General features: G+C 47.9%; 1 protein-coding gene across 4 annotated transcripts; it reads right to left on the bottom strand.

The window, feature by feature from the left end:
* Window positions 1-48: 48 nt before the first annotated feature.
* LOC6545577 lies at window positions 49-19,705 on the bottom strand. 4 transcript variants are annotated; one of them, XM_026977303.1, is made up of 9 exons: window positions 19,383-19,705; window positions 11,924-12,091; window positions 10,592-10,911; window positions 7,521-7,827; window positions 5,293-5,480; window positions 2,312-5,234; window positions 2,042-2,253; window positions 1,725-1,965; window positions 49-1,670 (listed from the first exon to the last, which is right to left on the bottom strand). In XM_026977303.1, the coding sequence occupies exons 2-9, from the start codon at window positions 11,998-12,000 to the stop codon at window positions 1,478-1,480; spliced, it is 4,461 nt and encodes a 1,486-aa protein (XP_026833104.1). In that variant the 5' UTR covers window positions 12,001-12,091; window positions 19,383-19,705; the 3' UTR covers window positions 49-1,477. The 4 variants fall into 4 exon arrangements, with proteins under 4 accessions (XP_026833104.1, XP_026833103.1, XP_015013613.1 ...); XM_026977302.1 differs by having other exon boundaries at window positions 19,489-19,705; XM_015158127.2 differs by having other exon boundaries at window positions 11,924-12,088; window positions 19,489-19,705.
* Between the last annotated feature and the right edge of the window lie 156 nt (window positions 19,706-19,861).

Here is a 19,861-nt window from a genome sequence, read left to right as displayed (position 1 = left end):
GTAAACCCACATAAAATAACAATACTGTTGACTTATGTTCCACTAAAATTGCATTTTAGCATATTTTATTCAAAAGAAAGGATTTAAACTGCAACTTAGGGAAATTTGCTCAATTAGGTCGAATACATGTAGTAAAATCGTGGTGCCCTAGGAAATATTTTAACACACATTCAATTTTTAGATGCACACAAACATTTTTAAAACCAGTTACACACTTCGTTTTTCGTCATAGCAAGTTGATAAAGTAGTAACATTTAGGACGGTTATACACGTAAAAAGAATGCATTTTCTGGAAGGGTCACAAATAGTAGTAGTTCACAACAGCAATTGGAAAAAGCTCAGAAAACACAGAGTTATGGCTTAGACTAGACTATAAATTTGCAAAGTTTTTTGTCCTAACTGCTCTACGCTACGTTACCGATCTTGTTCCCCAATGAAAAGTTGAAATCTGCAAACAAACCTCTACATCGTCCACTTCTCCACCTAATTGACGATCCATTAATGCACTCAACTACTAACAACTCGACTAGTTCAACACTACCTCTACTTTATCTCTAGTTCTTCTAAATTTGTTCTCTCTTCTAGCAGTAAAAAGATTTGGAAAAAACCATTTTGTCTCTGTTTGTGTTTTGATTAGTCTTAAAAATTGCTAACACTATCTCGCTACTTTCATCAAAATGCAACCTTGCCTTGCCGTGCTCAACTACTTTCGATAGATTACGTATACTTAACATGATCGTTCTTGTTTTCGTTCACTTCCCATTTTCAATTCAACCGTTTCGAAAAAGTCTCGTGTATAGTTTTGAACTGGAATTTAACACTACTTATGATGTCTTTGGCTTTTGTTTTTGCTTTGTATGCGCTCAACTCTTATAGCTAAAAATGTAATTATCTGTAACGCGTGTGTTTCAACATTATGCCGACTTTGGTTTTGGTTATAGGTTTTTGATTAAACATTCTTTGGTTTTTGATTTGTTCTTATCTGAGTGTATTCAATTCGCTACAAAAGAGTTGCATTTGTAAAAAATTCAAGTCTAACGATTTGCTTCATTAAATTCCTTGTTCCAATCGCTGATCAATTGGAATTATTTGGCTGATCTGATGACTGTGGTTCTTCTTTTGTCTTCTTCATATTTAAGCATGAGTACCCTGTGTGTTTAAAAGTTTCGCTTACAAAACAATAGGTACAGAAATTTAGAAATTGTAAGCTTCCAAGAGAATATTTCCTAACTTTGAATATATACAACTGAGCGAATAAAACTGAACTGAATTACAGTATTGATTGCAACTAAACAAAAATCCTAAAAAATAACCAAAACAAAAGTTTTAAAATATAGAAACATGCAATCATTTGTACTTATTAAACAATAACCTATATTTTTTAATGTATTAACTTATTTGGTAGTTGCTTGGACTCTTCTAAAGACTTGTAAGTCAACAGTGTTTCGGCCTTCTCAGGACTGGCTTAGCGACCTGGTTAACTGAAGTACTTCAGTCCTGCGATCAGCATAAACTTCTCAATAAACAACTCTGAGTCCAGGACAGCAATGTGAGCCGCTCGACCGATCAAAGTGTTGGCCGTGTGGGGCAGGGCATGATGGACATCGAAGCGGGCCAAAGTCAGTTCGGGCCTGGCCAAAATGGGAGCTATTATGTTGTGCACCATTTCCCTGAAAAGGAATCTCTATAGTCGTCAGTTCTACAAGCCTCCGCTCCAATCGAACCTGTAAATGGTACCCAACGAGGAGCTATCCCTCATTGCCGCCTTGCAAAGCTCCAGGCGAGCCGAGTGCGCTGGGACATAGCGATCCTGGCTGGAACCACAGAGCAGGATGTTCTTGAAGTGGTGCAGGGTGCTCCGTTGGCTCAGCCTGTACAGGAAACTATTCCGCATATCGGTGGTGTCTCGCATGCAGAGCTGCAGCAGGGATCCGGACTTCTTCCACTTCTGCATGAACCACATTCCTGCGGAAGGCGTAAGAACGTAGGTTAATTACCATGCCTCTACTGATTAATTTTTTTCTGTGTTTTATAGACTCACCCATGTTCACCAGCCCACTCGTGTTGTAGAGTGTTCCCAGGTGGGGTCCGGAGAGCGAGAGGAAGGTGTGCAGGCGCGGGAGCAGGGGCCTCATTTGGGGCCTGGCCAGAGCACTCCTCACAATTATCGTGCCCAGCGAATGGGCCACGAATGAAATGCGAGCGGGATTCAGGGCGCAGCTATCGATATGGTAGAGTATCTCGGTAACCAGCCTAAAGGATTACAGATTTTTGGGAAAGGCTATAAAAGATATAATTGGCTTTCGCTTACCGATCAGTCATGGTGTCAAAATCCGAGAAGGTGTCTCCCTGGTTCCTCTCCGACATGAGGAACTCCAGATTCACACCGGGCAACCCCAGCTCCAGATAGGTGCGCACCAGTCGCAGGTCCGCCGAGTTGCCATCCAACCCGTGGACGCAGATGACCAGGTGCATTCCGTTGGGCGAGAATGCGCGGTACTCGTCGCTGATGTAGAAGTAGGGCAGCTCCGAGGCCAGCTGCACGTAGTCGGAGTATATGCTGCCCTGGTACTTGATCTGCTTGCGGAACTCCTCGCGGTACTTCTCGAACTCCAGCAGGGAGATGCTGGGTGGAGCCTCCTGAACGGCGGATGCCACCACTTGGCCCTTGCGCTTGTGCTTGGAGCTGGTATTGGAACTGTGACCATGCTTGGTTGCCCTCACCTGGCCATTGGAGTTCTCCTTGTTCTCGTCCTGTTCGTGATCCAGACCATTCTCCAGCCCATTACCATTGATCGCGTGCGTCTTGCACTGGTGGTTGAGCGAATGATTGGGGAGGTTTTGGGGTCTCTTCAACTCCGCCAAGCTGTGGGATTTGAGCACAGGCTTGTTGCTGAAGATGGCCGGCGTGGAGATGGGACGCAGTGACTCGTATATGTGGTACACTGGATTATCAATGGCTCCAATGGGTTGGCGTTCCTTTAGCGGTGGCGGCAGATGGCAAGCGACAATCTTGGTCTTTCCCGTTGGGGGAAGTGCAGCAGGTGGCGGAACTGGTGCTATGGGCGCTGCTGGAGCTGGCTCCGGTGGCGGATCCCGGAACTCATCGGGCGGCGGCGGAGCCAAGACTAGCGCCATCTCCTGCTCTTGATCCTGGAACTGCTGGGGAGGTGGCAAGCACACTGCATCCAATGGTTGCATGTCCTTCAGACTTGTTATATCGAACTCCGACTTGGACTTCTCGCAGGCAGTCTTGTGGCGATTCCTCCTCGGTGGTGGCTCCATTTCCTCCACCTCCGTGGACTCCCCGTTGGGCAGATGACGTAGCCTATCCAGCTGGTAACGGGAACGCTCCCGCTTGATATTGACCGTCACCGAGGAGATCTTCTTGTGTACCTCAGTCTGCTGGCGGGCGGGAGTACGACTCTGACTGGAGGACCCTGCCTGCCTCTTCCGGGTCTTGTGGGAATGCTGCTGCTGAAGCTGCTGCTGTTCCAGGACCTTTTGTAGGCGTAGTCTCAGCTGCTCGCCATTCAGGCGGGTCTCCATGGCCATGCCCATACCCAAGTTGAGCTGGGTGTGTCTCTGCCGATTTGTCATACCCGTACTGGTGATGGTGTCCGGACTGGAAATTGCCAGGGAGCTCCTCCGACTGCTTACCCAGCCACTCTCCTCGCTCAGCGATGATGTGGAGTTGCTCCTTTGCCGCCTCAGCTGCGAATCCGAATCGAATTCGGGTGGTGGAGCCAAGTTCGGCAGTGATTCACTGAAACCACTGGTGTTGGGATCACTGCTGGTGGTGTTGTTGTTGCTGGTTCCCTCCAACCGGAAGGGAACACTGTTCGAGCTCAGCATCTGGAGCTTCTGCATCATGTCGCTCTCGGAGCTGCTGGACTCCTTCCTCAGTTGACCCTGCCTCAACATCTCCTTGATGTCGGAGACCCGCACCCGGGCAATTTCCACGGCTCGAGGTATCTGCGAGGAATTGCTTCTCGGCATGGTGGTATGCTGACTCGGAGGAGGAGGTGGATAGGAGCTCCTAGGCGGAACCATCGACTTGGGCAGGGAGTTGTAACCATTGTTGCACTGCTGCTGCTGCTGTGGCGCTGCCTGTTGCTGGTGCTTGGGAGGATTCAGCAGCTTGATCTCGTGCAGGTAATCGAACTTTCCATACCGCTGACGAAACTCACATATGTTCCTCATCAGATCGTCCGCCTGGAGTCGGGGTAGAGTGTGGTTGTTGGTCATGCTCACTGGATTTGTGGTAAGTCCCTCGCAGCCATCGAGTTGGTCCAGGGACTTGCTGTGCCGCGCTGGCACACTGGAATCCAGGTCGAGATCCTCCAGCAAACCGGTGACCGAGTGTCTGGACAGATTGTGACGCAGCGTGGGCGGAGCAGTGGCTTCCGGAGCTGCTTCCTTGCTGGGCGCAATGGTGAGACTCGCCTGGAGCACTTCCCCACCCAAAGCGAATCTCGGGGTGATCACGCACTTGGCGTGCGGATGAGCCGGTCCCGAGCCATTGCTCTGCGGGTAATCATAGTCAAAATGGCAGGCCAAACAATCTTTGATGCCATTTAAGCTGCTGCTGGAGTGGGTTTTGTCCACCTTTTTCTTCTGGCCGCCCACCACCGATACTGTTTCATCTAGCTGGGGATCACTGCCAGATCTCCTCCTGGCATAGCTGCTGTTTGGGGTCACATAGCGATCCTCGAAGATCAGCGGCAGGGACGAGGCGTCACCGTCGATGGGGGTGCAATGAACTGGAAGCGGCGGCAGGGATTGCAGATAGCGACTCCTCCTGGCCAGCTCCGCTATGGCCACGTATCCCTGGCAATGGCCAGGTGCTGGTGACCCATTGGATTGGTCCTGACAACCAGCTGCTGCCGCATGGCGCGGTTGCTCCAGCACAAAGAAGCCCTCGGCAAACCTTCGCACCCGGAGTATGTGGTGTTTCCTGGCCAGTAGGGTGTGCACTGCCGTCGAGGATCTGGAGGCCAGGAGAACCCTTCTCCACCAGAAAATGCTCTCCGCGCACAGTTGGGCTATGTCCGAGTTGGCCCGAATGGCGAAGTCCTCCTCCGCCTCCAGTTGCTTCGCCTGATCCAATAGAAGTTGCAGTCTTTCTCCCGTGTCATTCTCCCTCAGAGGCGGCGAACCAATCTGGGAGTTTATACTCGGAGGCAGCACTGTGCTGAACTCGTTAAGCGTGGCCTTCAGCTGCTCAATGGCACCTGAAAGAAGGACTTTAATGTCACAGAAATGTCTTAGTTTGGAGAGTGGGCTTCATACCTAGTAGCAAGCAGCAGATCTCCCGATGAATCGCTCTGGACTGGAGCAGCCTGCCCGCAGGACCTCCGCTGCACTTGGTCGTGCCTCCTATCTGGGGTCCGAAGAACACCGCCTCCAAGGGTCCTGGCGAAGTGTTTCCCCTGCAGCTCAGCTTGCCCGCACTCCACGGCTTCGAGCTGCGAGGGGCACTGAAATATAATGAGAAGGCCATAAAAGACCACAGTTAAATCCTTGGCCCTCGGAGCATCCAGTTCATGTCTACCATATAAAATGACACATAAAAGGAGAGATGTGGGCAGGGACGGACGGACGGATAGGATACGGATACATAAAGCAATCTCTTCTGGCCACAGAAACTACACCAACTACGTGATCCGAGCGGATTGAAGTACGGAATTAACACAGTTACGGAGATTTAGTTGTGATGGAGTTATGATGGGCTCTTACCAGAATTTCATGTACGAGAACACGCTTTTCCTGCAACCGCAACCAGTTTTCAGTGTTGATTGGTCGGGTGCGATCCGTTTTTGGGTGATTTTGGTATGGATTATGTGTTTGGGTTTAATTCGGTATCGTTGACGCACGAAAATGAGATAAATGGATCGCAGGTTATAGAAAATGATAAACGGTTGAATTACAACTGCCACTTATTGCCAGGAAAATGGGACGTTCGCCACGCAGTTTTCAGGATATATTGTTAGTTGTGTATGTACATTTAGTTTCGAAACAATTAAATAGTTTTTTAAATTTAATAGTTTTTCAATATTTCAGCTAGCTATACAGTGCAAAAGTGGGCATACACCTAGTACAATAAATCAAACTAATGGAATAATAATAAACAGGTTCTAAGTTCTAAACTAAGTGATTTGGAATAATTTAATATGTACTATTATTCCAGTTCGCCACGACTTTGAAGGACTTAATCCCGAGCTCTTTAAAGTTTGGCCGCCGAAAATCCGCTGGTAAGCCAATCCGACTGCGTTCTTGATTGGACCTTAGTTTGTCGAGATAATCAGGCAATTTACGGCATTGCTCACGAGGAGGAAGGCTGGAGGAGCTGGCGGCGGGTATTGGTGGTAATCAGGATGAGTATGCCACATCGGGGCAAAGGCCAAGGTCAACGAGGAATTCCAGAGCCCAATGAGATGATATTTTATTCATACTCGTACGAGAGGGATAGAAGCTCTACGCGGCCTGAGCGAATTTCAAATTCCGTTTCATATTATGTTTGCCAAAGGATTCGTTCCGTGCGAGGACCTCCAATTGCTACTCCTGGTTGCGGAAGTAGCGGAGGATTTGCACTCGAAAATTGCCGACAACTTTTAGCAATATAAAACAGATTAAGGAATTACTCACAGAAAAGAAGGCAAACTTTGTCCAGGATAATAAGAGGGAAATTCTGCCGCATAGTGGATGGCAGATGGCGGATGGCGGATGGATACAACTTTTGCCGAATCAAACGGCGTAAGAATTGACTCCGCAGTTGTACTCCACCAGGGATGCAGCCACGCCCCCGGATTGTGCCACGCCCCTGCATCTTGTTAGCCGCGCGAGTTTCGTGTTGTGTACTCGTGCTTTTGCCAGCAACTTTTCCCGGACAGGAGCCAAAGGACAAAGGACACAATTGCATTGCGAGAGTCATTAAAATTTATGCCTCGACATTTTTTGTACTCTCTCCCCTTTTGTGTGAGCAGTGGGCAGAAAAGGAGGCGCTGCGTCCTGGGGAGCCTGGGTGCAATTTTAATGAGTTGGAAATGATTTGTGCGGGTAACTGGCCGCCAGTTGCCTGCGAAGCTCCCACGCCCCTCTGCTGATGCTGATGCAGTTGCCATGCAACAGGACACGATGAAAAAGGGGGGCCACGCCCACTGACCTGACCCGTCCCGCCCACGCAGCGGGTTCAATTTACTGTGAAAAATATGAGCGTATCAACGGTGACATTAGAGATCATGTTGTCATCTTCGCTTTGCATCTCCTGCAGCGACTGACACTTGAACCCGTGACTGCACTGTGCAAAATCACTGGCATTCAGTGATCTGCAAATGGAATTTTTAACTTGAGTGACTACGTATGTGCATCTGAATTGATTTCCAAGTGTTTTTGCTCTTTTGCTGAAAGGACCATTATTTGGCTGGATACCTCTGCTCACCCACCCAGTGATATTATAACTACTTTAGTAATTCCCTTCTACTTTTTTTCCAGTGCACCTCGAGCACACCACTACTCACTTGATGTACGGCTGATGGAGGGCCACGAGGCTGGCGTGGATGCCCACACTGATGGCGGCCAGATGGAAGTAGTCGAACAGCACCGGCAGATGGTAGTGAAGGCCACGTCCCGGATGAAAGTTCAGCTGCAGGCTCCTGGTGGAGGCCAGTGTCAGGGCGGAGCTGGCGGGTCCGGAGAAGCTGCCCATCCCACTGCCGTTTCCATTGCCGTTCAGGCTGCTCGACCCGTTCTGCTCCCCAAACCAGAGCTCCAGCTGCAGGGAAAACTCGGCCCGTTCAATGGACTCCTTCAGGTGACGACTGTCAACTGCAAAAATTGAAAAGGCATGAGAGGAGCGGGCAAAAAGTGGATATCCGTCTTGAGGTTGAGTGAACTGCAAATCCCCGGGATAAATGCGGCAGAAAATCCTGCATGCAAACATCCTGCAACATCCCCATGCCCCTTCCGGCCTTCCGACCCGTCCAAAACCCCGTTTCGATGCCGTCTTGGCTTATTTGTTTTCCTATCGATTTTCGTTTAGCTCGAAATAGTGGCAAGTGGGTGGTTCGGGATAGGTCTGCCGCCCACCACCTCCGGGCCAAATGGGTTAATGTCCATGTAGTGGTGCTGCGACAAAGACAAATCAAAATTCTGCGAAGACCGCAAATCGTTGGCCGGAAACCGAGTGAATCGATGAGTCAGGAAAATGTTGTCCTAGTTGTGTTTGGCAACTCAATCAATTAGGTTTCATTCTCGATTCAGGCAGATGTTCCAGTATTAAATATGGATGGATGGAAATTTAGGCCAACTTAACTTGGGACAAATCTAATCACGTACTGTAAAGTGCTAAGCCCATTAGGGTTAGTTTATCTTATTGGATGTTCAACAAGTTAGCCCACCTTTCTGTGCATATTCATCAATACCGGCGATTATTCCACCTGCCACTCCATAATAATAATCATCCGAGTTTGCCAATGGCCCAAAGCTACCTTTAGCTCGGTGAACCCCACCCACGTCGTTTCCGGGCTGAATACGTTAATCAAATTCAATTTGCTCCACATGTCGATGGGGTTTATGGGTTATGGGTTTATGGGGCTCCTGCTTAGGATGCCAGCAGCCTGCTCCTCCGTGGGGCCATAAAATTCATTTGTTTTCATAAGACAAGGATTTACTTATGGCGAAAGGCAATAAAAGGAGCGGAGAGCAGCCAGTTCTTTGGCTTGTTGAGATTTCTGCTGGGTCCTCCGCCACATCACTCATCCGCCATGTGGTCCGTGGTGACAATTGCTTTTGGCTGGAATAATTTAAATGCCGAGGGCTTCGCAAGGGTCTCCTCTCCGCCGCTCGACACAGTTTATTTTATTGTCTGCGGTGCGCTAGCCCACTGTACGGAACTATGCGAAAGATAAATTGCACAGCTAGGAGGAGCAGAAAAGCGGAAAGTGGAAAGCCCAACAATCACATACATGCGAGGCATCCACAACAGACTGCGAGCTGTCAACTGAAAAGTAACTTTTGTTTGTAGATTCCCCGCACTTTGCTCGGCAAACTTGTCCGAATGAATTAATCACTTTGCTCGGCAGCCAAGTGGTTGATGTTTCTATTGTTGTCGAAGGATGCGATGGCGGGAAAATAGAAGGCAGCAGCCACAAGGATGCGGAGATAAGGTGCCTGGCGCACCAAAATCGAGGCACCAAATGGTGCGAGGCGTCCGGCAAGTGCTCATCGCCATTCTGGCACTTCAACACCTCGAAATCTCTGGCGCTCTTTTATTTCCTCATACCTCCTCAAACAATATCCATAAATATGCGAATAAAAATATCTCTTTATATTTTTATCCAACATTTCCATGTGCTGCCGACGCGTGTGTACATATTTTCATGGGCTTTTCCGCATTTTCCGCCAGCTTCTCACTCTCCGCATCGTGTCGAAATTTACTTTCAATTTGCCAGTTTTCTCTTATGTTTTTGCCCCGCTAAGCTTTTATGCGCCTTTTATTGGGTTTTATGGTGCGGTTACCGAGTACACAAATGTTTTCTAAATTGATTATTTCACGAAGCGTGCACAATTTGAGCATAATAAATATATAATACATAGTATGTATGTGATGTGCTCTGTAAACGAAGTCTTAGGTGCCTGAAACTAAAGTTCTAGATGTGCAATGTTCTCTGCCGTTTGTGCAGGTCACTCGCTAGTCCATCATCCAACTCTTGTAATGCATAACTAATTGTTTACTTTAGAGTTCTTATGCTTGCCCTTGTGTCTTTCGTTCAGCGCCTTGTTTTTCTTTTATTGACGTAAACTGGGTCATGGTGTGGGCCAAGTTTTCACTGCTGGCCGAGAATTTGCTAAAAGGAGTTCCCAACTTTTCGTAATTGCATTGCAGCCGGGGCAGCAGGAATCCTTTTAGCTGCAGTCAGCAATAAATGCAATTAGCTGGAAGGAAGGGAAGTTACCGAGCTGAAGTTTGCGTCCTGCCATACGTCTTCGGCATCTGTCCCGTGTGGTCAGATGCATACAGCTCCATTCAGCTCCATTCCCGATCCCCGGGGCTCCAAACTTTTTTGGCCAAGAGCAGAACTTTGGTCCGCTCTCTGACAATTTGATTTATATTTCCAATCGAACAATAAACTCATTTCGGCTTCGAAACTTTCGCTGTCCGCTGACTGAACTGGTCGAGTGATTTGGTGTCTGCTTTTCCCCGGATTCCCACCAAAGTGCCACCCATGCGGCAAGGGGAATTCCCGCCTGCAGGGCACAAATTTTGCGACACGCCTTAATTTAATTTGGCATCCTTAAAGCAATCCAATAAATTCCGATCTCTTCGTTTGATGGAATATAATTAATAGAGTTGAAGTAGTAGTTTCTGCGAATTGCAGCCACCTCTGCAATGCCCACAATGCGGAAGAACGCGATGCCTTTTCGCATTCTTGGCAAGAGGCACTCGAAAGTGCAATGTATGCGGCAGCCTACTTGGCCAATGGCCACACTCGTAAAAAACACTGTTTATTTGCCGTCAGGGGTTAAGAACCTTTTAGGAAAACATTGGGGTGCCACACGAATACTAGCTGATTTTTCTGAGTGCACTCACCCAGCAAGTGGCTCCTAAAGTGGATGATGTCGCGCAGCGGAACCTCCTCGTTGCGGTAGAGTATCTGGAAGATGCGCGAGGCGCCGCTGCCGTTGATAACGGAGGCGGATGAGCAGCTGCCCCCCGGTGGCGTCTCGTGTAGGCGTGGCACTTCCCCCGGCGACAGCTCCCCCCGCTCGCTATCGCTGCTGCCGTGCTCGGTGGTGGCCCCGTTGACGTGTCCGTTCTGCTTTCCGGGGCCACTGGCTTCCGGAATGCTCGTCTCCACCTGCACAGGTAGGCGGGGTGAAACTCGCAGGCCGCAGCGCACCTGGTAGAGTCTGTGGAAGATGGGGGAGGTGGGGGATTAATTGAATTCGCTTAATCAGTAGGGACACTTGTAAGCCATAATTGATATGTTTTCCTAAGAGTCTTAGCTAACACAAGATCAATGTTAAAATTCTTTGCCTAATTGTACCCCATTTACTTTTGATTACTAGCATGGGATTTCTGCAGTTACCCAGTTGCTGTGGAACCATTTCAAGGTGAGGAAACCCCGATACCCAGCAGATTTGGCCACTGACACTCTGGTCTTCCACAAGGGGAAGTCGTAGGAAAGCAGACACAAAACGCAGCCCGAACAAAAATGCTCTATATTGGCTTTCATTTCCACTGGCACTCGCACACTTTTCGTGTTTTTGTACTTTTTTCCATTTGTGTATTTTGAAAACACGAGCAGTTGCTCGGCATTCGCTTTCCTCAAGAGCAGCAGCAACAAATCGAAAACCCATAAACACTTGGCTGACAATTAGTGAGTGCTACGGTCACTATGTGTATGTACACATGTCTGAATTCCCCGTTTTTACTGCCTCTTGATTGTTTGGGCACTCTTTATTTGCCTATCGCACTGCATTTCATTTTGTTTGCCCAACACTTCAAAGGTCTGCGTTACGAGCTCAGCAAATTGGAGGAAATTAACAATTTTATTTGAAATATTTGTTGGGCCAATAGTGGGTAAGGTGGGTGATACTCGCAATTGGCCGGATTTCTTAAATGTTTGAAGTGCAAATCATCGCAAAGGCACTAATTGCAGGAAGCCAATTTGATGGGGTTTCATGATTTTTGGGCAAATGTAACTTCCATTTAGCGGTGACAAATGTAGAGTTGGCCAAACTTTAAATGGAAAAGTTGGAGCTCAGAGCTCGAGGTTTGACTAACGCATTTCCCAGCTAATCCATCAATTTTCACGTCGTTCTCAGAAAAGTTTCCTGCTCTTTGCTCTATTACTTTGGGCACCTTGGATTAATACATCACTGAGTTCGAGCGGTTTCCAAACTCAAGGAACAGACTCACCCGCGCTGAAACAAATCCACATTGAAGAACTTGTGCAGCTCCACGACGAACTCGATGGTGGCCTGTAGGTCGCCCATGGTGGCCCGATTCCTTGACCGCCCAAAGGGTATGCCCCTCCTCGTGGTCTCGACGTCTCAAGTTGTCAGCAAGTTCATTGGCTCCTCGCTGCTGGAAGGGAAGAGATAAGTCTTTACTTATATTTATGGTTCTTGATTTTTGGCTCCCACTGCAGCGTCCGCGGAAAATCGGAAAATGCAACCGGGTTGCCAAGTTCGATTGCCGTGCTCTCAATACATTTATTGGCAACTATTGACAGCTTGGCCAATTGATTGCCCCGTAATTGTGCGAGGAAACCGTGCCAAGTGGGCGATTTTCGCCCTGCACTTTATTGCTTTGTATCGCGGGTGTGGGTACACAGAAAAAAAATACCCGACGTCATTGCCTTCCAAATGGGTCAGCATAGCAGTACGTATATTTCACATGGAATTCTCTAAGGTAAATTATGTTCTTAGCCAGCTAAAAGACTTTTGGCACATTTTTCATGAAAGCCTGTGGAAATTGTGATTTTCATTTGTATTAACTTTCAATTTAAACTCGTGTTGAGTACAAAACGAGCTTAGTTCGAAGGCACAAAGGCGTTTTGTAAGCCAAAAGGTGAAAGTGGGTGGACTGCCATTCTCATGAATTTTCCCTTTGTGTAGCTGGGTGTGTGTGGTGTGTGTGTGTGGCTACGTGTGTGTTTGTGTGCTCTGAGGTTAGCGGGTCAGCCACAACAACAACAACAACGCAGTGGGCCAGAACGGGGAAGCCCCGCCACGATGTCAGTCGAATGGGGCCAAAAGCGAAAGGAAGACAGCAACAACGACGACAACTTTTAATCGCCCGAACAACAAAAGCTCCTTTCCTCTTCCTCGCGGCGGGAAACGAGAGGGAAAGTGGGAAAAGCGGGGGAAAGTCAGTCAGTCGCGCCTACAATAACATTAACGTGCTGCAGTTAATGCCACCCCAGCGCTTTTCCGCCCACTTTTGGGTGACCTCGCTTGTTGACACAATGGAAGCACAGCAAGAAGTGCTGCTTCTGCTTTGCTCTGCTTTCCCACTGCCTCTGCTGATGAAAGAGTTCTGTGCTCCGTGTGGACTTTTAAGGATGGCCTGGCAAGGAGAGCATGTCGGTTCCCCCCAGAAACATCTGTCTGTTGTGCGACTCATTGTCAATGTGGGTTAACCTAAGTGAGCCAAGAGGTGGGTGGTATGGGTGGCACGGGTGGAGGAATTACACTACGACACACAGCATTATGGAAAGCCTGCCATCTTGATTACAAAATGGTAGTAACTTACACATGCATTTGGAGTTATTTGGTTTAAAAGGTCTAAATCGAACAAGATGGAAGGACGTCCCTAATCAGAGTACGATGCCGAAGTTAGTTGGCAGTTCTATATACATTTTCTTTTTCTTTTCAACCAAGTTGGTAGCTGTTAAGATAACGGATAGGACGCAGACTTATAGTTTCCGACCGCACTGTCCGACGGCTGCTGCTTGGCGAGTGAAAGTGATGACGCCATTTGTTGGCAAAGTCCTTAAAACTCCGCCCCTGGAGTCCTGCGAGTCCTGCGAGTCCTTGGAGTCGTCAGCTCGTTTTATCCCGTGATGTATGGGCCAATGTTGTCGCTACATTTTGACTTACTTTGTCATTAAGTGAGCGCCCCGCCCAATTCCCCACTCGCTTCACAAATATTTGTGTTCATGAATTTGAAATGCTCTACGAAGCTTCGGCTCTTGGAAATTAAAAGCAAATTTGCTTGCTAGTTTTCGCTCATGCAAACATGCAAGCGTTTCAAATGGTGGCCCCCAACTTCCAAACATTACGTATACGCCGCGCTGTCTGAGCGAATTCAGCAAATCCAAAAGGAAACTGGGTCAACGCTAAAGTTCACGCAAAAAACGAATTGTGAGTAAAGTGAACAATGCGTTCAAAAAAGTACGAAATTTTTGCTATGCTACAAAACGCGAAGCGGAAACTTTTAAAAGCTCAACGAAAAGACATTTGCGCCATGGAAGCAGTGGAAAGTGGGGTTTCAGTGGATTAACAATGCCAAAGCCGAACTATAATGAGGATTTTTGGCCAACTAAGGAGACCACATTTTATCAAGTTTATAATTGGAAACTGTCACAAAACTGCATTAAGAACCGAAAGGACGAAGTTTCCGAATCAAAGACGGTGCCCAAATTTGCCTAACTAGGGAAATAAACAAAATGAGCTGTGAACTATTCAATTTGGTGGCAAGACCAGCAAGAGTGCGCCATAAAAATAAAGCTACAAAAGCCACTTGAGTCACTTATCGAAACAAAAGGCGGGCAAGCAAACAAGGCGCAAAACCCAAACATACGCGCCACACTGATAAAAAAAGGTGCAGTGACCAAAGGTAATGATGGTAAATGATGAAATAGTTTTTTTCAACTCAGCAAGTAGAAGTAGCTCATTAAGCTGATAACGTTTTATTATCATTTCAGAATTTTTGCCAGTGCAGCCGAGGCGAAACTGTCGATGAGAACGGCCACATAAACGGGAGAAATCAAATCGTTCGTGCTTATCATCGTAATGATTATCCCTAATGTCCCGGGAAGGACGAAGAAAGGACTTCCGCGCGAAGGAAATGGGAAAGGAGATAGCCGCATCTCCCAGAGCAAACCCTCTTTGGCCCAACTTCGGCTGGCGTTACGTGGGTCCTGAATCATCGTCGTCTGGCCAAAGTCCAAGTGGCAGGAAAAGCAGGAGAATAGGGAGAATAGGGAGAACAGAGGACTAAGGCCGTCAATGGCAGACAAACGAGGGTTGGTCGCCTTACTTCCCTCCCAGATGAAGATAAGTTGGTGACCCCGACACGTCCTGTTTTTTACGTCCCTCCTCCCCTGCGCCGCACCACTTGTTTTGATAAATACTATGGCAAAGTGTATATACATAAAACATGGCGTGTGAATGTGTTAATGTCTAAGGTCGTCGTGGCCCGTTGATGGATGGAAAACAGAAGCTTTCATGTTCATATTTCAATTTAATGCCGCTGGCCGGCAACATTTCCTTTCGGGCCCCTCTTATTTTCGGCAACGTTCAAGGCCATCAATTCAATTAATTTGCTCTACACGTCTGGCATTATGATTGTGCAAAATTAATTAAAATATTTTGCACAGCTTTAAGCGGCTCGGATCAAACAGATTGCGTTGCCCAGCGACCAAAGGTCCCTGAAAACAAAATAGCTTCTTTCCAGCGGCTCAGTTTCGTTCATTAACGATTTATGTTGCCTACTTGCTAGCGCCCAACTTCAAAACTTCGACACCAAGCAAATGGTGTTTACTTGACTTCCGGTTGCAGCTCCATGTTTAGCGCATGTAATTTGAAACCCTGAAGCGAACATCTTTTGTGATTGTTATCTTGGTTGCCTCGGAACACAGCAGCCCTTCAACTTGGTTGTCCTGCCACTTCTGGCTACCTATGAACAACCCAATCCCATGACAACTTCTTTTGCCGCCAGACTGAGCCGGAAATAGGCAATTCCATATCAGACAATTTCGACGACCGATTTGTTTGCCTGGGTGGCGGGTTCCACAGCCCTGAAACATGTGTTTTTCCATTAAATTATTCATCAACTCGGAAAGTTAAGCAGCCGGTTCTCCAGCTCGGTCTCTAGCTCCCCATCCGCCCAGGAATCTCGTAAAAAATGCCCTCGAGTGCCGACTTCGTCGCCGCCCATGAGCATGAAAATTATTTACCCTGGCCTCCAAACCTTTCCCCTCTATTGTGCACAATGCAGCATGGACAGTGTACGCAGTACAGACTAGTAGTTACCCTAAGAACGTGCGGAGTATAAGACTTTTCGCATCATGGAACGACGTTGGCATCAAGTGATGCTGAAGCATTCGCGTAACTACAGTAAGAAGTTTCGTCATACTACCTGCTTATATCATACCAAGCTGCTGAAGAATTCGCGTTTATTTGCAGGCGTTTCGCATTTACTAGAACCAGTATGCCTCTGCCACGCACAGGGAAGGCAAAAGAAATTGCCAACAGTTGCAGCTGACGGTGGCTACAAGGGGCAGGTGGCCAAGGGGCGGAGGTATCTTGGCCAAGTGCATCGCGTGCCGGGGAAAAAGCCAGGGGCGATCGGGCGGGCCACTTGCACACGTTCACGTGTCGGGGCCCAAATGGGTTTGGGCCAAGTTAGCGAAGGGGTTGAGACGCAGGAGAGGGGGTGGGGCGGAGCACAATAAAGGGCTAGCCGAACAACTCAAGTGCGCAGCGAACAATAACAAAGGAACAAGACCTCAAGCCGATGAAAGTTAGGAAAAACCTGGGAAACTGGGCTTGCGGCTAGTGAAAAGCGAGTGCACGGAGTGGTCAGCATTTATACTTGGGCCTCTCACAACTCACAGACTCACAACTCAGTTACACGTGGCACGTTACACGTTGCAGTGGAAAATGGGAGGGAAGCGATTCAAACGTGTGGCGGGGAAATCTTGTGGCGCATCAAATGGAATTGAAGTGAAAGAGGCACGAACCAGTGAAAGATTGGGCAGAGGCTCAGAGGAGCTTAGCGAAATGAAATGGAAGTGGAAAATGGAAAAGGAAGTGAAGAAGATCCAGAAAGTTCCGAGGATCCCAGAAAGATGTGCAACTTAAAGATGTCTACCTACGATAAATCAAATGTGTACACTTGGTTCATTCCTAAACACAAGATTCTGGCATGTTTTGAATTGAATGCCTGGCTTCATTAAAATGAATTGGTGGAGCAAATATATTATAGCACTGGGAAATAAAATACGGAATACGGAGTCAGAAATTTCTGAATAAGCGCAGCATAATTATAAGCAACAGCATAGAATCTCTCTAGCCTGGAATAATTAAATGAAATTATTTATTTATCAAGCCACGAACTCCCCGTGCAACCAGTTGGCTACAACATAATTTGCTCAACTTTCTGCAGCATTTCCGAGCATACATGATGCATGGCGTCTGCCCCGCCCACCGGATGACTTAATTATATGCACCGAGCACCGAGCACCAAGTACCAAGCACCCTATCCACGTCCACATCCGCATCCGCCGACTCCCCTGCATGAAGGACCCTTCCCACTTGGTTAGCTCCAACAAAGCTCAACGAGTTGAGCATTGTGTAGAGTGCAGAGCGGAGCACCTAAAGGACCTGCGGGGTCCGGACTCCCTAATGAAAATGGAAACTTGAATTGGCAGCAGACCGAATCGCAGCTGGGCAGGAGCAGGAGCAGTGGCAGTGGCAGTGGCAGGGGGATCCGGATCCGGATCCTCCACGGGTAGGGGCGTGGAAAAATTGAATTGAGCGATTTTATGCGACCCGCCGACTAGCGATGGATGGGGGTCCTGGAGACGGAACAGGATATTTCATTACATTTAAGCATGCATGGCTGAATAGGAGGATTCGGAACGGGTTTTCGGGGGTGGCAAGGGTGCCCGGAAAGGGTAACGCCCACGTGGAAAAATGGCAACATTGTTGAAATGTGCAAATATTGGCTCAAGTGACGGCAATAAAAGAGTCAGCCCCGGCAAGTCGCTTGTCCTTTCCCAACAGCCCTCGAGCACCTGAGGGTTATCCCTTTTACTTGTGTATCCCTGTATATGCGCAGGATATTGGGCATATAGAAGGGATTTGCCATGAAGCACAGCAGTTCGCAAGAGGTGTCACCTAGTCCTATCTAAGGATTGGTGCTATTCCCATGCCATTACCCATCACTTCACCTGGCATTTCATCAATTGATGTCCCTTTAGTGTTTTCCCAACTTTAACCCCAAAAGCGCACGATTGTCGACAGCAATTTCAATTTCCCATGACTGACAGCCCGAGGTCCGCCCTCCTTTTTGCATAATTGCATAGCTGGCCGGCCAATATCGTAGTTTTCCAGTCTGCACATAAATATATGCGGCTGCTATATGTTTTCCGGAGCACTCATGCCATAGATCTCGCCAGGAGGAGGCCCGCAACCCCAGTGTCTCCCACAGCCTCATGTGTCTACTGCGGTTTGGGTTCAGTTCAGTTCAGTTCAGTTCAGTTGGGTTGGGTTGAGTTGCGTTATGTTGTGCGGGGTGTTTTTGCGTTATGCGGCAGTTAACTGTGTCGTGACATGTGGCAAGCATAAAAGAACCGTAAAATGTCATGTTTGTTGGCGGCCAAAACATGACGTGAAGTGGTCGAGATGGAGCGGAACACTGGAACGCGCTGGCAGCACGATGACATGTGAGTCACGCATTCGGCAAGAGCTCCGTTCCACTGGGTTCCACTGGGTTCTACGAATTTGGGTACCTGGTGGTGCTCAATAGGTGGTCGTGTCAACACATGGCCAAATTACGCTGGGCAACCGAAGAGCCACAGGAAACGTCGTCGGCGGTAAGCAGTTTCTAATGGAGTCGCAACGCGAGTCGAGTTGAGTTAGTCATGCGAAGGCGGCTTGGGTTACTATTGTAATAGGCTGTGCTTCCTAGTAAATCGATTTCCATTCGCTTCTAAGTACATAGCACAATTCTAAGAAGCTTGATATACAGCCTTATTCAGGGTATAGTAATAGCTTAGGGCGTCGTAATCATTGTAGCAGCTGCTTAAGTAAGGTATCATATGCCACATTAACCACGGGGTTTGACTTGAATGCTGTAGCATTGAGGGTCCCTATTCGTCCATTTTGTTGACCATCAAATTTGCGAGCAAATGTCCTGTGCCGAAGCATCCGAGGCATCGTTTTAATTAAATGCATCATAAATTCTCGCACATTTCAGGCTGTCACCGAAAAAAGATTCCCTCGAATCGCACTTGTCACTCAGTTTTGAACACTTTTCCATTCCATTCCGAATTCACTTTTCCTGTGGGCCTGTTGGTTTTCTTTTTTATTATTTTCTGGCGGGGTTTTTGCCCTACGAAATCGGCGTTGCCGATTTTTTGTCGCTCATTTTTGTGTGGCCATGAAAAGCGGAAATTTATTTATATATTTTTGCGTTTGCTCTGCGGGGCTTTGCGTATGAAATGTTTTTGCAATTTAAAAATAATTAACCCAGCCAAAAGTTGTTTGCTCTATGAACGGCACGTAAATGCGGGAATATAATGTGTTGTGGGCCGGGATAAAAATATCAAGTAATTTTCAGGCAATTAGTAGTTCACAAACTAAACTTATTTGGGCTTCGATAAAAACTTTGCTGTCCTTTTTGGGACTCTCGTTTCGGGTAAAAATACACCCCAAGCTGGATGGGAATTTAAAAAGTGGCGTCCCTTCTGGCAGTCCTAAATTTAGGTGCAGCAGAGTGGGGCCATTGAATTAATTAGGCTGCGACAACGAGGAGCACTTTAAGCGGGGCGGTCAAGTGGTGGGAGTGGCAGCCTCCCCTCTGCCAGGCATTCTGCCCTAATTTTACTTTCTGCAATGCGAGGCGACGCTATCAGGACACACACTTCTGGGCTTGTGGGCTTCTGGGCTTCTGGGTTACAGGGAGCCAGCCGAAGAGACAATCGCCTCTCTTTGATTTCGAGCCATATCCCGATGTCATAATTTACGCACTTCTTCAGCGGCCTCCGGCGAACTTGCACACCGCCATTTCCCCGCTTTCCGCTTTTCCGGCTAATGAAATTAGAGTGCAGGAGCCGAAAAATAAACCGAAAAAAGAACCGCAGCAACCGCAGAAACCGAGCGCAACTATTGTGGCAATTTCCTTCTCGGCCTGCTCGACAATTTCCACCGCCAAACGCACGTCCGCACCGGGAAAATGTCTACAGCGAACTGAAGCGAGACACTGCGCCGGAAAATGAGAGCCCGAGAACTGGGAATCGAGAACCCAGAGTCGACGGCTGAGAACGCACCGCGGAATGCGTCGTCGGACGGATTGTTACTCGTGCTCTTGGCCGAGTTTTCAGCACTTGGCTCAGATAAGTTC

Source organism: Drosophila erecta, unplaced genomic scaffold, assembly GCF_003286155.1.
Source record: "Drosophila erecta strain 14021-0224.00,06,07 unplaced genomic scaffold, DereRS2 tig00000021-arrow-pilon, whole genome shotgun sequence".
NCBI lineage: Eukaryota > Metazoa > Arthropoda > Insecta > Diptera > Drosophilidae > Drosophila > Drosophila erecta.
The sequence above is the reverse complement of the archived record's forward strand: the minus strand, read 5'-3'. Positions and strand labels throughout refer to the sequence as shown.

Bases quoted from the DNA above. Each gene is read 5' to 3' on its own strand.
- LOC6545577 (XM_026977303.1), bottom strand. From the start codon at position 12,000: ATGGGCGACCTACAGGCCACCATCGAGTTCGTCGTGGAGCTGCACAAG. The intron at 7,828-10,591 runs GTGAGTGCACTC...CAATTTTTGCAG, and splicing joins CTTTAGGAGCCACTTGCTGG to TTGACAGTCGTCACCTGAAG. The intron at 1,966-2,041 runs GTGAGTCTATAA...CGCCTTCCGCAG, and splicing joins GAGTGGGCTGGTGAACATGG to GAATGTGGTTCATGCAGAAG.